Source organism: Canis aureus, chromosome 1, assembly GCF_053574225.1.
Source record: "Canis aureus isolate CA01 chromosome 1, VMU_Caureus_v.1.0, whole genome shotgun sequence".
NCBI classification, from domain to species: Eukaryota; Metazoa; Chordata; class Mammalia; order Carnivora; family Canidae; genus Canis; species Canis aureus.
Genome location: NC_135611.1, coordinates 106,932,086 through 106,945,528, shown reverse-complemented (window position 1 = coordinate 106,945,528; position 13,443 = coordinate 106,932,086). Strand labels below are relative to the sequence as shown.

The following is a 13,443-nucleotide window of genomic DNA, read 5'->3' as shown; positions in this document are numbered from 1 at the left end:
CCTGCTTGCCCCCAAGTAAGTGATTTCTGAAAGGGGGTTCTGCCTGCAAATCCCCAAATGGCCACACGGTGGTGGTGTGGGCCTATCTTCCCGGCCAAGATGTCTGTCTCCGCCCACCTCATCAGTCTCTCCTTTGAGTCCAAGTGCATGATTTATTCACTACCAATCGTACTCTCAACACCTAGAAATGAAAAGCCTTGTGATCATTCCCTACTCCGTATGGGGTAAAAACATTTCTGATCAGTCTAGTTTACGTGACTTCTGATAATACAGTTTTGTTTTTTTCACTTCGATTTCAATGTACATTTTCTAAAAGTCTTGAAAACTTACTGGACGGGGCACGTGGGTGGCTCAGTGGTTGAGCGTCTGCCTTCGGCTCAGGGAGTGATCCCGGGGTCCTGGGATCAAGTCCCGCATCGTGCTCCCTATAGGGAGCCTCTCTCTGTGTGTCTCTCATGAATAAATAAAATCTTCTTTTTAAAATTTTATTTATTTATTCATGAGAGACAAGGAGAGAGGCAGAGACACAGGCAGAGGGAGAAGCAGGCTCCATGCAGGGAGCCCGACGTGGGACTCGATCCTGGGTCTCCAGGATCACGCCCTGGGCTGAAGACGGCGCCAAACCGCTGAGCCACCTGGGCTGCCCAAATAAATAAAATCTTAAAAAAACAAACAAACAAAAAAACACCTTAGTATACATGGTATAAAAATGGTGAACTCCACACACAATATTTTTACATTAACAATAACACTCTATGAGCTTTGTTGCAAATACAAAGAAAGAACCAGTCTCTCTCTTAAAAAAAAAAAAAAGGATTTTATTTATTTATTTGAGACAGAGAGAGAGAGAACAGGGGTGGGGGAAGAGCAGAGGGAGAGAAACAAGCAGACTCTGTGCTCAGAACAGAGTCCTACTCGGCTTGATCTCACAACCCCTGAGATTGAGACCTGAGACAAAAGCTTAACCAGCTGAGCTATCTGGGCATCCCTTGAAAAAACAATCTCTTAATTCGACATAATTGACTGCAGTCCAACAGGCATTTTTTTCTTAAAGATTTAGTTTATTTTAGAGAGGCAGAATGAGGGCTCGAGTGGGGAGAGGGGCAAAGGGAGAAGGAGAGACAACCAAGCTCCTGGCTGAACATAGTGCCCCATATGGGGCTCCATTGTATACCCTGAGAGCATGACGTGAGTTGAAATCAAGAGTGGGATGCTTAACCCACTGAGACACCCAGGCGGCCTGGCATTTTGGTTTTTTAAGATTTTTATTTTCAAATAATCTCCACCCAACATGGGGCTTGAACTCACAATCCTGAGATCAAGAGTCTCACAGTCTTCTGACATCTGCTGACAAGCATTTATTAAGCACCTGCCCACGGAAGCAATTTAAAAAGTTTTTTTTTTTTTAATTTTTAAACTTTACTACCCCAGTTTCTTGAGCTGAAATCCTGAAACATCAGGGTCCTTCCAGTCTTGGGTCCATTGTAAAAGACGCAGAATAAATGTTTCCTCCCTGGCTACCCCCTGCCCAAGGTAGGTGGGAAACCTCTTCTGAACACACTCAACAAATGGGACCCAGATCACCCCTATTTTGTCACAGTGTGGTTTAGGGGTAGATCTTCACTACCAGACCAGGAGGCCTTGAAGGTAAGGCTCTGTCCTCATCCGTTTCTGGGCCTCGTGACTCAGTTTACCATAATAACTCATAACTCAGGATTTGACTGCATAAAGGATTACCAGATTTTCCAAGCCACCATTTTATACAATCACTCAGTAACCTTGTAAGAGAGGGATTATTGTCCACATTCAGAAACAGAGGTGTAGGGATAGAGGAGGGAATAGCTCTGGTGTGCTTGGCAGGATTTGAACCTGGATCTTGAGGCTTCAGACATCTTGGAGTGAGCCCAGACATGGCTTCCTCTCATGTCCCTTATTACTTTTGATCTTGTTCCATCTGGGCAGAATCCAGTCACGTGGTTGCACCTAGCTGCAAGAATATGCTGGGAAATGTAGTTCGCTGGGGTCACCCAGGGTAAGGTATCATTTTGGGCAATGCTCACCCAGTGTTGGACACATCTGACCTACAAGACCTCATGATCCTACCACCCTCTGGTATGAGCTTGCCTTGCACCCTCTGCCATCCCACCTCACTCATCTGCTTCCATCCTAGCCTACTTGCTGCTTTTTTAAATATGCCAAAAAATTATTTCTACCTTGATTTATTGATAACTTTATTAGGATTTGGCCACAATTTTGGAAAAATTGTGTTGCACAAGGCAATGCTGCCTGAGGCATTTGAACCGATGATACAGCCCTCCTGCTCCAGACTGCTCTGTCACTTTTAAATTTTCAATAGTTCTACCTTTTGAAGTAAGATCTGGTTGCCATATTGTGTCTCTTGGGCACCTATGTTGAAACGAGTGTCACTTTATTACAAATTGGCTTCTATTGGGACATCTGAGTAGCTCAGTGGTTGAGTGTCTCCCTTCAGCTCAGGTCAGGATCCCTGGATCCCCTGCAGGGAGCCTGCTTCTCTCTCTGCCTATGTCTCTACTTCTGTGTGTGTTTCTCATGAATAAATAAAACCTTAAAGAAATTGACTTCTATTTATACATCTTTTGTCTTGGCAGTTGGCGAAGTAAAATGGTATTTTGTTATAGGGACATAATTCAGCTATATTATCTTTGGATTTCACTTCAGAATAGTAAAGGCAGGGGTGTCTGGGTGGATCAATTGGTTAAGCATCTGACTCTTGCTTTCAGCTCAAGTCTGATCTCAGGGTCATGAGCTCTGCACCCAGTGGGAGTCTGCTTGGGTTTCTCTCTCCCCCTGCCCCTGCCCTGTCCTCAAATAAATAAATAAATTTTAAAAAGCCAAAAGAATAGTAAAGGCAGAATTACACATTATGAAGTATTTTTTATAAAAAGAAATAAGAATTAGCCATCAAGGAAGCACAAACTAAAACCACAGTGAAATATCACTTCACATCCACTAGAATGGTTATAATCAAAAAGACATAAAACAAGTGTTTAGAGGTGCCTTGGTGGCTCAGTCAGTTAAGCGTCTGCCTTTGGCACAGGTCATGATCCTGGGGTCCTGGGATTGAGTCCTGCATTGGGCTCCTTGCTCAGTGAGGAACCTGCTTCTCCCTCTCTCCGCCCTCTGCTCATATTCTCTCTCTCAAATAAACAAATAAAATCTTAAAAAAAAAACCAAGTGTTGGCAAAGATGTAGAAAAATGAAGTCCTTAAAAATTGCTGGTAGGAATGTAAAATGGTGCTTGCGGTTAGGCAGTTCCTGAAAAAGTTAAACATACAGTAACCTCATGACCCAGTAATTCCACTCCTAGGGGTATACTCAACAGAAATGAAAGCATGTGTTCAAACAAAAACTGGTATTTGAAAGTTCGTAGCAGCATTGTAGCCAAGAACAGAAACAATCCAAATGTCCATCAACTGATGAATGGATAAATAAAATGTGGTCTCTCTGTACAACGTAATATTCAGCCACAAGAGAAATTAAGTCCTGATGTGTGCTACAACATGGATGAACCTTGAGCACATTATGCTAAATGAAAGAAACCAGACACTAGGAACATATTCTAAGATTCCTTTTATACAAAATGTCTAGAATGGGGAAATCCATGGAGACAAGAAATAAATTAATGCTTGCCTGGGGCTTTGGGGATGGGATAATTGGGGGGTGACTGTCAGTGGGTATGGCACGTTTTGGGGGGACAGGTGATGCAAGTGTTCTAAAAGTGATTGTGGTAATGGTTGCAACAGTTCTGTGAATATACTAAAAACATTGAATTTTACACTTTATTATATTTTTATTTATTTTATTTAAATTTTTATTAAATATTATTTTAGGGGATCCCTGGGTGGCGCAGCGGTTTGGCGCCTGCCTTTGGCCCGGGGCGCGATCCTGGAGACCCGGGATCGAATCCCACGTCGGGCTCCCGGTGCGTGGAGCCTGCTTCTCCCTCTGCCTGTGTCTCTGCCTCTCTCTCTCTCTCTATATGACTATCATAAATAAAATAAATAAATAAATAAAATAAAATAAAATAAAATAAATATTATTTTAAATTAAATATTATTTAAACTTTTTAATCTTATTTAAATTCAATTTGCCAACATATAGTATAACACCCAGGGCTCATCTCATCGAGTGCCCTCCTTAGTGCTCATCACCCAGTTACCCCATCCCCCCACCACCTCCCCTTCTGCAATCCTTTGTTTCCCAGAGTTAGGAGTCTCTCATGGTTTGTCTTCCTCTCTAATTTTTCCCCACTCCATTCCCCTCCTTTCCCATATGGTCCCTTTCATTATTTCTTTTTTTCCCCCTTTCATTATTTCTTATATTCCACATACAAGTGAAACCATATGATAATTGCCTTTCTCCGATTGACTTATTTCACTCAGCAATAACCCCCCAGTTTCATCCACATCGATGTGATAAGTATTCGTTCTTTCTGATGGCTGAGTAATATTTCATTGTATATATAGACTACAGCTTCTATATTCATTTGTCTGTTGAAGAACATCGTGGCTCCTTCCACAATTTGGCTATTATGGACATTACTGCTATGAGCATTGGGGTGCAGGTGTCCCAGCATTTCACTACATCTGTATCTTGGGGTAAATACCCAGTAGTATGATTGCTGGATCATTGGGTAGCTCTATTTTTAGCTTCTTGAGGAACCTCCACAGTTTTCCAGAGTGACTGCACCAGGATGCATTCCTACCAACAGTGCAAGAGGGCTCCCCTTTCTCCACATACTGGCCAACATTTGTTGTTTCCTGTCTTATTAATTTTAGTCATTCTCACTGGTGTAGAATTATACACTTCAAATGGGTGCATTGTATGGGTAGCTGAATTATACTTCAATAAAACTGTTACCAAAATATTATAGGACATTGGATCAGTCATAAATGAAGATATTGGTCTGAAATTAGGTTCAGATAACAAAACTGCCACTGACAGGGTTGACTGGAAAAATAAAAGTTACTTTACCAGCAAAAAAAAAAAAAAAAAAAATTATTTGGGAGTAGGAGAGAGCTGCAATACTGTAATTTCGGATCGACATGCTCTGGCAAAACAAAACAAAACAAACAAACAAAAACCCAGGCAAGCTCAACAAAAGAAAGGAGTATTATTTTATGGAGAAGAAAGAGGAAGTTGGGAGGAGTTGTTTTGATCGAAAGTCCACTGGAGAAAAGCAAGAATTCAAGGTGAAGATGGTTTCTCATTGGATGAGTCTGGGGTAGCTGGTTTCTTATAGGAGATGCGATGTACACCTTTCCCTTTGGGGGCTTGTAATTGAGGATTCTTTCTCGTTGAGATTCTTCTGCTGGGGTCTGTCTGTAATTGACAGTCCTTCCTGTGATTGACACAGGAGTGATAACCCAGGAGAGCTCCCCCTGCTGGTCTGCCCCTTTCAATTTACTGAGGTCTCCCTTTATGAATTTTCACCCTGGATGCTTAGGTGCGCCAGGCACTGCCCCTCCTGAATCTTCACACCTTTCTTAAGAAATAGGAATAACTTCCCCTATTTTACAGATCCGTCAACTGAGACTGAGGGTGATATGCCTTGCCCCAAACTGCTGTAATTCATTTTCAGTCTCTTTCAGCCTTTTGCACTATTCTAGGGAAGTTAAAAACAACCTGAGCATCCCCAAGAATAAACACAGTTCTCACATATTAGGCTCTCCTTATTTGAACCTGACCTGACTCATTCTTTTTACCTTATTTAGTTGTAATGACAACCCAACTATCTCTTATTGGGCCCAATTTATTTTTTTTTAGATTGTATTTATCTATTCATGAGAGACCGAGAAAGAGGCAGAGACACAGGCAAAGGGAGAAGCAGGCTTCCTGCGGGGAACCTGATGCGGTCTCAATCCCAGGACCCTAGGATCACGACCTGAGCCAAAGGCAGGTGCTCAACTACTGAGCCACTCAGCCTCCTCGTTGGACCCAGTTTAGGAAAGGAAACTGAGGCACAGGCAGGGTCAATAGCCTGGCTCAACATAACACAACTAGGAAGTGACAGAGACACGAGTTCAGCCATTCTCTCCACTCTATGTCCATGTAATCACCCCTTTTAGTGGTAACATCCTCCGATTCCATAGCTTCAAGGTCATGTCGGAATGGACAAAACAAATTATAAAAGAGCATGACTCATACGTTGCAATAAAAAACGGATATATGCTCAATATAGATCTGATTATCATCCAGGGAAGACCAGAACAGTTCCCTTTTTCTACCTATTCAAGTACTGTGAGTTATCTTTAAAAGCTATTATTTGTATCACTTTGGTTATGAGGTTATGCTTTTTTTAAATCTTCATATCAACAAGTTCTTTTATATATATATATATATATATAAAGATTTTATTTATTTATTCATGAGAGACACACGGGGGGGGGGGGGCAGAAACACAGGCAGAGTAAGACGCAGGCTCCATGCAGGGAGCCCGATATGGGACTCGATCCCAGGACTCTAGGATCATGCCCTGGGCCAAAGGCAGGCACCAAACCGCTGAGCCACCCAGGGAGCCCTCAACAAGTTCTTTTTTTAATAGATTTTTCCTGGGTCTAGGTTTGCAATTCAATTTATTTCAAACCAATAAGCAACGTGCCTCTAAAACCAGAAAACTTGTTAATCAAACAAGGGCAAACATGCTTCAAATCAACGTGTGCGACAAGGAGCAGAAGGTCGGGAGCTTTGTGACCAGTAAACCCCCAAGCTACGAGCCCAGAGAGGAACAGGGCTGGAGCAAAAGCAGCCCAGCTCCCACTCGGAAGGTTTGAGACAGGCCACGCCCCCTCCCGCACTACATTCGATGGAACTGGTCCGGAACTCTCCTGCCAGGCCTCGGTGGAAATACTCCGGACGGTAAGCTTCCGGTGAGAATACGACTTCCGTGCGGGGCAGCCGATTTGGCTAGTTAAGCGGACCGGAAGTCCGTCACTCCTGACTGCCCGCCCCCTTCCTAAAGTGACGCACGGCGGGGTTGCCGGAAGAAGTGGCGAAGTTACTTTTGAGGGGATCCGAGAAGCGGCGGCGTGCCAGGGGATACAGAGAAGGAGGAGGAAAAGCAGAGCAAGGGGACAGAGGCAGGTGCACTAGAGTGTGGGGAGACTCGGGAGGCGTCCTGGGCCCGGGGCTTCCCGGCGTTCCCCGCGCTGCTCCGCTCAGCCTCCTTCTCTCCTTCCCCCCCTCCCTTCCGTAGCTCGCGCTGTCTCCGGTTGTTTCCAGGGCAACGGGAGTAGGAGACCCCGCGAGAGGCCGCCCACAAGACCCTCGCGCGCAGCCATGAGCCCCGCCCCCCACTGGTGTTCGGAGAGGGGCGGGACCTGGAGCGAGGTGTGGGGGCGGAGCGTGAAGGGAGGGGTGAGGCGTGGCCTGACGGGAGGTGGGGCGGGGCCTGCAGGGAGGGGCACCGGCGGGGCGGGGCAAGGGGAGGGGCGGGGCGTGATGGCTGGAGTGAGGGTGGGACCTGGTAGGCTTGGGCGGGACCTAGATGGAAAAGTGGGGGTGGGGCAAGGGGAGGTGGTGGGGTCAGGGTGGGAGTTGGGGGTGCTATTTCCGCGGAGGTGGGGAGTTCTTACTCGTAGGTAGGGTGAAACTGGGTGGGATGGAGGAAGTGAGGGCGGAGCACGATGGAAGCAGAAAGGGCAGTACCTGCAGGAACGGAGTGGGCGGAGCCTACGGGAGGGGCGGAGTCTAGGTGAGGGCAGGGCTGAGAGCCTGTGGAGGCCTGGAGCGGTCGGGGGCGGGCTCTGTCCCAACCTGAGGAGAGGTCCCAGAGGCAGGCAGGGGCTAGGCGGGGGTCTCTGCAGTAAAGGAGGAGCCTGGAAAAATGGAAGAAACAGGTGCCCGCATCAGGACTTGGGGCTGGCCTAACCTGAGCCTCCCTGGCCCCACAAGGCTCTCGGTCCCCCCGTATTCTGCAGGTTTCTCCGTGACTCCACCATGTCCACCCCCACCACCAGTTCTCTGGACACGCCCTTGCCTGGTGAGTGAGCTCCTTCCCGGCCCAGCCCCGACCCCCGTGGCACACTTGTCAGGAGAAACTCACTGTGCTTACCTCTCCCAGGAAATGGCCCGCCTCAAGCCAGCGCCCCATCTTCTTCACCAGCGATAAAGGAGGAGGGTCCTGAACTGTGGCCTTCGGGTCCAGATCCTGATGTCCCAGGCAGCGATTGGGCCCGCTCCGCTTGCAGCGGGGGTGAGATGGGGGCCAAGGACAGGGGCTGGGACAGGGTTGGGGAAGGATCCAGAAAGGGAGAAAGATCAGAAATGAGGATGGGAGGCTCCCAATTTCTCGTTAATTTTTTCTTCCATGCTTACTTGTCACTTTTTTTTTCTTTTTTTGCCCGTGAGCATATTTTTTTCCTACTTGATGCCACTTGTCATTTGTTCTTTGGGGTTCACTGATATGCACGCTTTTGTTTCTGAGACACCATTTCCCTGGGTCACTGTCTGTATCCTGGCTTTTTGCTTCTCTCTTGTGGGGATGATCCTTGGGCTGCAATTTCCTTCCGAGGCCCTGTGTCTCAGGGTTCCTGACCACCCACCCCAGTCGTTCCAGACCCTGCTGAGGAACCTGAGCGCAAGCGAAAGAAAGGCCCAGCCCCAAAGATGCTGGGCCATGAGCTGTGCCGTGTGTGCGGGGACAAGGCTTCTGGCTTCCACTACAACGTGCTCAGCTGCGAAGGCTGCAAGGGTTTCTTCCGGCGCAGTGTGGTCCGAGGCGGGGCCAGGCGCTACGCCTGCCGGGGTGGCGGGACCTGCCAGATGGACGCCTTCATGCGGCGCAAGTGCCAGCAGTGCCGGCTGCGCAAGTGCAAGGAGGCCGGGATGAGGGAGCAGTGTGAGTGCTGGGGGGAGAGCCGGCCGGACCCCTGCCCAGCCCTGGGGCCTCTGCTGAGGCCTCTGTCTCCCGAACAGGCGTCCTCTCGGAGGAACAGATCCGAAAGAAGAAGATTCGGAAGCAGCAACAGCAGCAGCAGCAACAGTCACCAGTAGGGCCAATGGGCAGCAGCAGCACAGCTTGTGGACCTGGGGCCTCCCCTGGAGGGTCTGACGGAGGCGGCCAGGGCTCTGGGGAAGGCGAGGGTATTCAGTTAACAGCTGCTCAGGAACTAATGATCCAACAGTTGGTGGCAGCTCAACTGCAGTGCAACAAACGCTCCTTCTCTGACCAGCCCAAAGTCACGGTACCTCCCCTCCCACAGCCTTGAGGGATGATGAGCATGGTGGGGTTGAGCCAGTAGGGCTGTAGCCAAGGGCATGGGGAGGTAACAAGCCTTCAGAGGGCAGGGCCTTGGAGAGGAGGGTCTCCTAGGGTACAGTCTTTGCCTCAAGGTGTCCCTGCAGCCTTGGGCTTGAGGGAGAAGTCCTGAGAATAACCCTGGCCCCTGTTTCCCCAGCCCTGGCCTCTGGGTGCAGACCCCCAGTCCCGCGATGCCCGCCAGCAGCGTTTTGCCCACTTCACGGAACTAGCCATCATCTCAGTCCAGGAGATTGTGGATTTCGCCAAACAAGTGCCTGGCTTCCTGCAGCTGGGCCGCGAGGACCAGATCGCCCTCCTGAAGGCGTCTACCATTGAGGTAATGGGCAGTCTGCCCATCCTCTACAAGGCCCTTCCTTCCTGCCCATGAGGAGCTCCAGGGATAAGCCTCAGGAAAGCTGTTGGGAGTATAGTGATGAGTCATATACCTCCAGTTGTTGCCCTTGTGGAGAGGATACCCTACAGGGGAAGGCCAAAATACTAAACAGATAATCAGAGCCTCCCATGAGCCAAAGAGAACAAGGAAAGGGGCCGGGGCTGGGAAAAATCGAGGATTGGGCTGGAAAGAATGTGGTGCTGGGAAGGCTATTCAGATGAGTTGGCATTTAATCCAAAGCAACCATAACAAATAAATATTGAATTTCTAGCATATATGAGGCTCCACTCCAAGTGCTGAGTATGTGGCAATGAAGAAAACAGACTGCCTGTCCCCATGCCTCATAACCACCTGGGAAGAGTATCCCAAGTAGAGGGTGCTGTGGGTGCTAAACCTGGAGGAGAGAGAGTTTGGGGTATCTGACATGCTGACTGCAGGCTGGGGTGACTGAGGGAACAAGGGATGATTTCTGGCGAGATTAGGTCCCCCCACAGGCCAAGAGAGGAGAGACCAGTGGCTAAAGGGTCATAGGGACTCCTAGAGCCCCTGCCCCTGCCTACTTCTCTCCCTGCTGTCCCCAGATCATGCTGCTAGAGACGGCCAGACGCTACAACCATGAGACCGAGTGCATCACTTTCCTGAAGGACTTTACCTATAGCAAGGATGACTTTCACCGTGCAGGTACAACAGAGAGTGGACTGGCAGGGTGCAGGGCTCGTGCCCCTGCTGGGCCCCTACTGGTGGGAGACCTCAGGCCCCCATTCTTGTCTGCCTCCATTTCTTTATTTCCAAAGCATGGGGAGCTATCCTTGTGGTGAGATAAGGGTACAGAATGCCGAGTCTGTGCACTAGGATGCAATGCAGGATGAGGTGAAGGGGGCTCTACTGTCACATAGGGCATTTTGATAGGAATTAAGAAAAAACGCTCCCTCCTCCCAAAACCTGGTGTCACTGGAGGAAGACTGCATCTTAGTCCATTGCAACCTACTCAACTGTACAGGGCAGTCCTGGTCCCTGCCCTCCAAGAACATTTACCTGGGGATGTGACCTAGGTGGTGGGCTTTTGGAGGAAGTTGAGGCCTTAGGGGTGAGATTTATCACCTAGGAAAAGGGAATTGGGGAGTAGCATTGCCTTCTGGGAACCCCATGTAGAAAAACGCTGTGCTCGTTCAGTCTCTGGGCTTTCTCTATAAGTCCTGCTCTCCCTCACCATCTCTTCCTGGGGCACCTGTCTATACTCCCACATGTGTGTTCCTAACCTCATCCTCTTCCCTTCCTCAAACCCCTGGCCATCTCAACCCCCTTTGAATATGAACTTGACAGGGGAGCAGTGGGTGGGGAGAATGATTTTGGCAGAGGGCCCTGAGGTAGGGGAAGACCTAGATGGTTTTAAGGAACTACAGCGAGGCACAGGGAGCTGGGGCTGGAGAGAAAGATGAGGTCCTACCAGTGTCTCTTCCTGGAACATTGCCAGGTCCCCTCGCTGGGTTCTCTTGAATGTGTCTTTTCACACCACAAACAGAAGGATCCTGTTAATACCAAGTCAGCCCATGTCCTTCCCCTGCTCACTAGCCTGCATGGCTCCGGTCTCATTGGAAGAAAAGGCAGAGTCCTTGCCATGGCCCACAGGCACTGCAGGAGCCTCTCTGTGCTCATCTCCCATTCCCACCCTCCTCCTACCACACTGGCTTCCTCCCTGTTGTTGGAACCCAGCAACTGTGCTCCTGCCTCAAGGCTTTTGTAGTTGCCGGTTCCTCAGCCAACATGGGTGCCAACTCACCCTGGTTCATGTGGGACCTTTGTAGTTTCAACATTGAAAGTCTTGAGGCTCTGAAAGCTGCCCAGTTCTGGGCAAAACAGACAGTGGTACCCACCTGGAACACTTATACATCCTTGTAACTTTTCCCTTTCCCTCCTTTGGGTTGTTGCTCAAAGGTCACCCTACAGTGAGGCCTTCCTACAACATCACCATGCAGTGGCCACCTTGTCTAAGATGCTGATTTGGTATAGATGCCTCCATTGCCCTTCCTTGCGTTAACCTTGATCCAGCAGAACCCATCACTCTCACAGGCCGAATGGCTCACTTACATGTTTGTCTGTTGTCTCTTCTCCTCAACCCCCAAATGCAAGTTCCACAAGAGGGGAGGCTTTGTCTTGTAAACAGCTCTACCCCGGAGCCTGGCACATAGTAGGTGATTGATAATGTTTGATGAATGAACGAACTGCTCTTGGGAATAAGTTTAGGTTTTACTCTGAGCAGGGGTGGCTACCACAGGAACAACACAATGTAACCAAGGTTTAAAATTTTTTCCTTTCCTGAAGTCAGGAAGGAAGTGAAGGTAGGGTGGGGTCATAGAAAACACCGAAGAAACGTTCACTTTTCGTTACTCCTTCCTTTACTCAAGCAGGGGTTATAGCACACTTACCATGTGCCAGGCACTCATATAGGCGGTGGAGACAGGTGAACAGATGTGACAAGGACACTAAAATTGCTGCCATTCTCAGTAGCAGGATCAGGATCCGGGAGTGGGGTCAGTCTGGGGCTGGGGGAGCTTATCAGGCTGGGCCTCCCGCCCCCACAGGCCTGCAGGTGGAGTTCATCAATCCCATCTTCGAGTTCTCGCGGGCCATGCGGCGGCTGGGTCTGGATGATGCCGAGTACGCCCTCCTCATCGCCATCAACATCTTCTCTGCTGACCGGCCCAATGTGCAGGAGCCCAGCCGCGTCGAAGCCCTACAGCAACCCTATGTGGAGGCGCTGCTCTCCTACACGCGCATCAAGAGGCCACAGGTAGGCGGCTCCTGGAGCTACCCAGAGCCCAGCCCTTCCTGCAGCCCTGGCAGGGGGACAGGAAGCCAAGACCCATGTGGGTAAGCCCAGGGCTGTGGTGTTACTTCCTCATCTGAGCCCGGCTCCCTTGGCAGCAGAGCTCTGAGCTCTGGCTGACATCCTCCCGCAGAGTCTGTCCTCAGGCCCCCGTCCCCTGGCCAAGGAGCCAGGCCTAGTACAGGCATAGGGGTGGGGGCCCCACACTCTGCCCAGCCACTCCCCACCGTGCTGTCCTGGCTTGGCCCAAGGAGGGAGGCCCTCCTGGTAGTCCTGATGGGCCAAGTAGGCTGAGCAGAGCCTCATGAGTCAGGAGCCCCGGCCAAAGCCCACCTTCCTCCTGTCCCCATGCAGGACCAGCTGCGCTTCCCTCGAATGCTGATGAAGCTTGTGAGCTTGCGTACCCTGAGCTCTGTGCACTCCGAGCAGGTCTTTGCCCTGCGGCTTCAAGACAAGAAGCTGCCGCCTCTTCTGTCTGAGATCTGGGACGTCCACGAATGAGGGGCCTGGTGACCCTGCCCCACAGCCCTGTACCCTTCAGCAAATGGACATTGTTACCCCTTCCTCCTCCTGGAGTGGGAAGGGGCCCAGCCTGGGGTCCCACCTTGTGGCTTTTAGCACAAGTCCTGGCCCCACCAGCCCTCAGCCCACGGGTGAGCCCCAGTCAGGGTCCAGGAGGCTCCCCCCTGCCCACTGAGTCTTCCTGGGAGGGCTGGATGGGTCATAGATCCCAACCTCTGACTCTCCTAGCACTACCAGCCGCCCTCCCCACCCAGCTTACACCTCAAGCTCACTGCGCACCTTGAACAGAGGGATTGGGGGACCTGAGGCTCTCCCCTCCAGCCTGAGAGACTGCAGGCCTCCTCCCCTTGTTCCTTTTATTTAATAAAAACTAAAAAAAAAAAGACAAAAACAGGAAAATAAAAGTATGAATAGAAA

The 13,443-nt window shown here is 49.8% G+C and overlaps 1 protein-coding gene across 3 annotated transcripts; it reads left to right on the top strand.

The window, feature by feature from the left end:
* The first annotated feature begins 6,960 nt into the window (after positions 1-6,960).
* On the top strand, positions 6,961-13,443 carry NR1H2 (nuclear receptor subfamily 1 group H member 2). Of its 3 annotated transcripts, none has more exons than XM_077844385.1 (10): positions 6,961-7,121; positions 7,238-7,371; positions 7,962-8,023; positions 8,105-8,236; positions 8,591-8,881; positions 8,959-9,227; positions 9,441-9,620; positions 10,259-10,358; positions 12,260-12,468; positions 12,859-13,443. In XM_077844385.1, exons 3-10 carry the CDS (start codon positions 7,981-7,983, stop codon positions 13,003-13,005), a joined length of 1,371 nt encoding a protein of 456 aa, XP_077700511.1. In that variant the 5' UTR covers positions 6,961-7,121; positions 7,238-7,371; positions 7,962-7,980; the 3' UTR covers positions 13,006-13,443. The 3 variants fall into 3 exon arrangements, with proteins under 3 accessions (XP_077700511.1, XP_077700522.1, XP_077700519.1); XM_077844396.1 differs by having other exon boundaries at positions 7,238-7,398; XM_077844393.1 differs by having other exon boundaries at positions 6,966-7,125.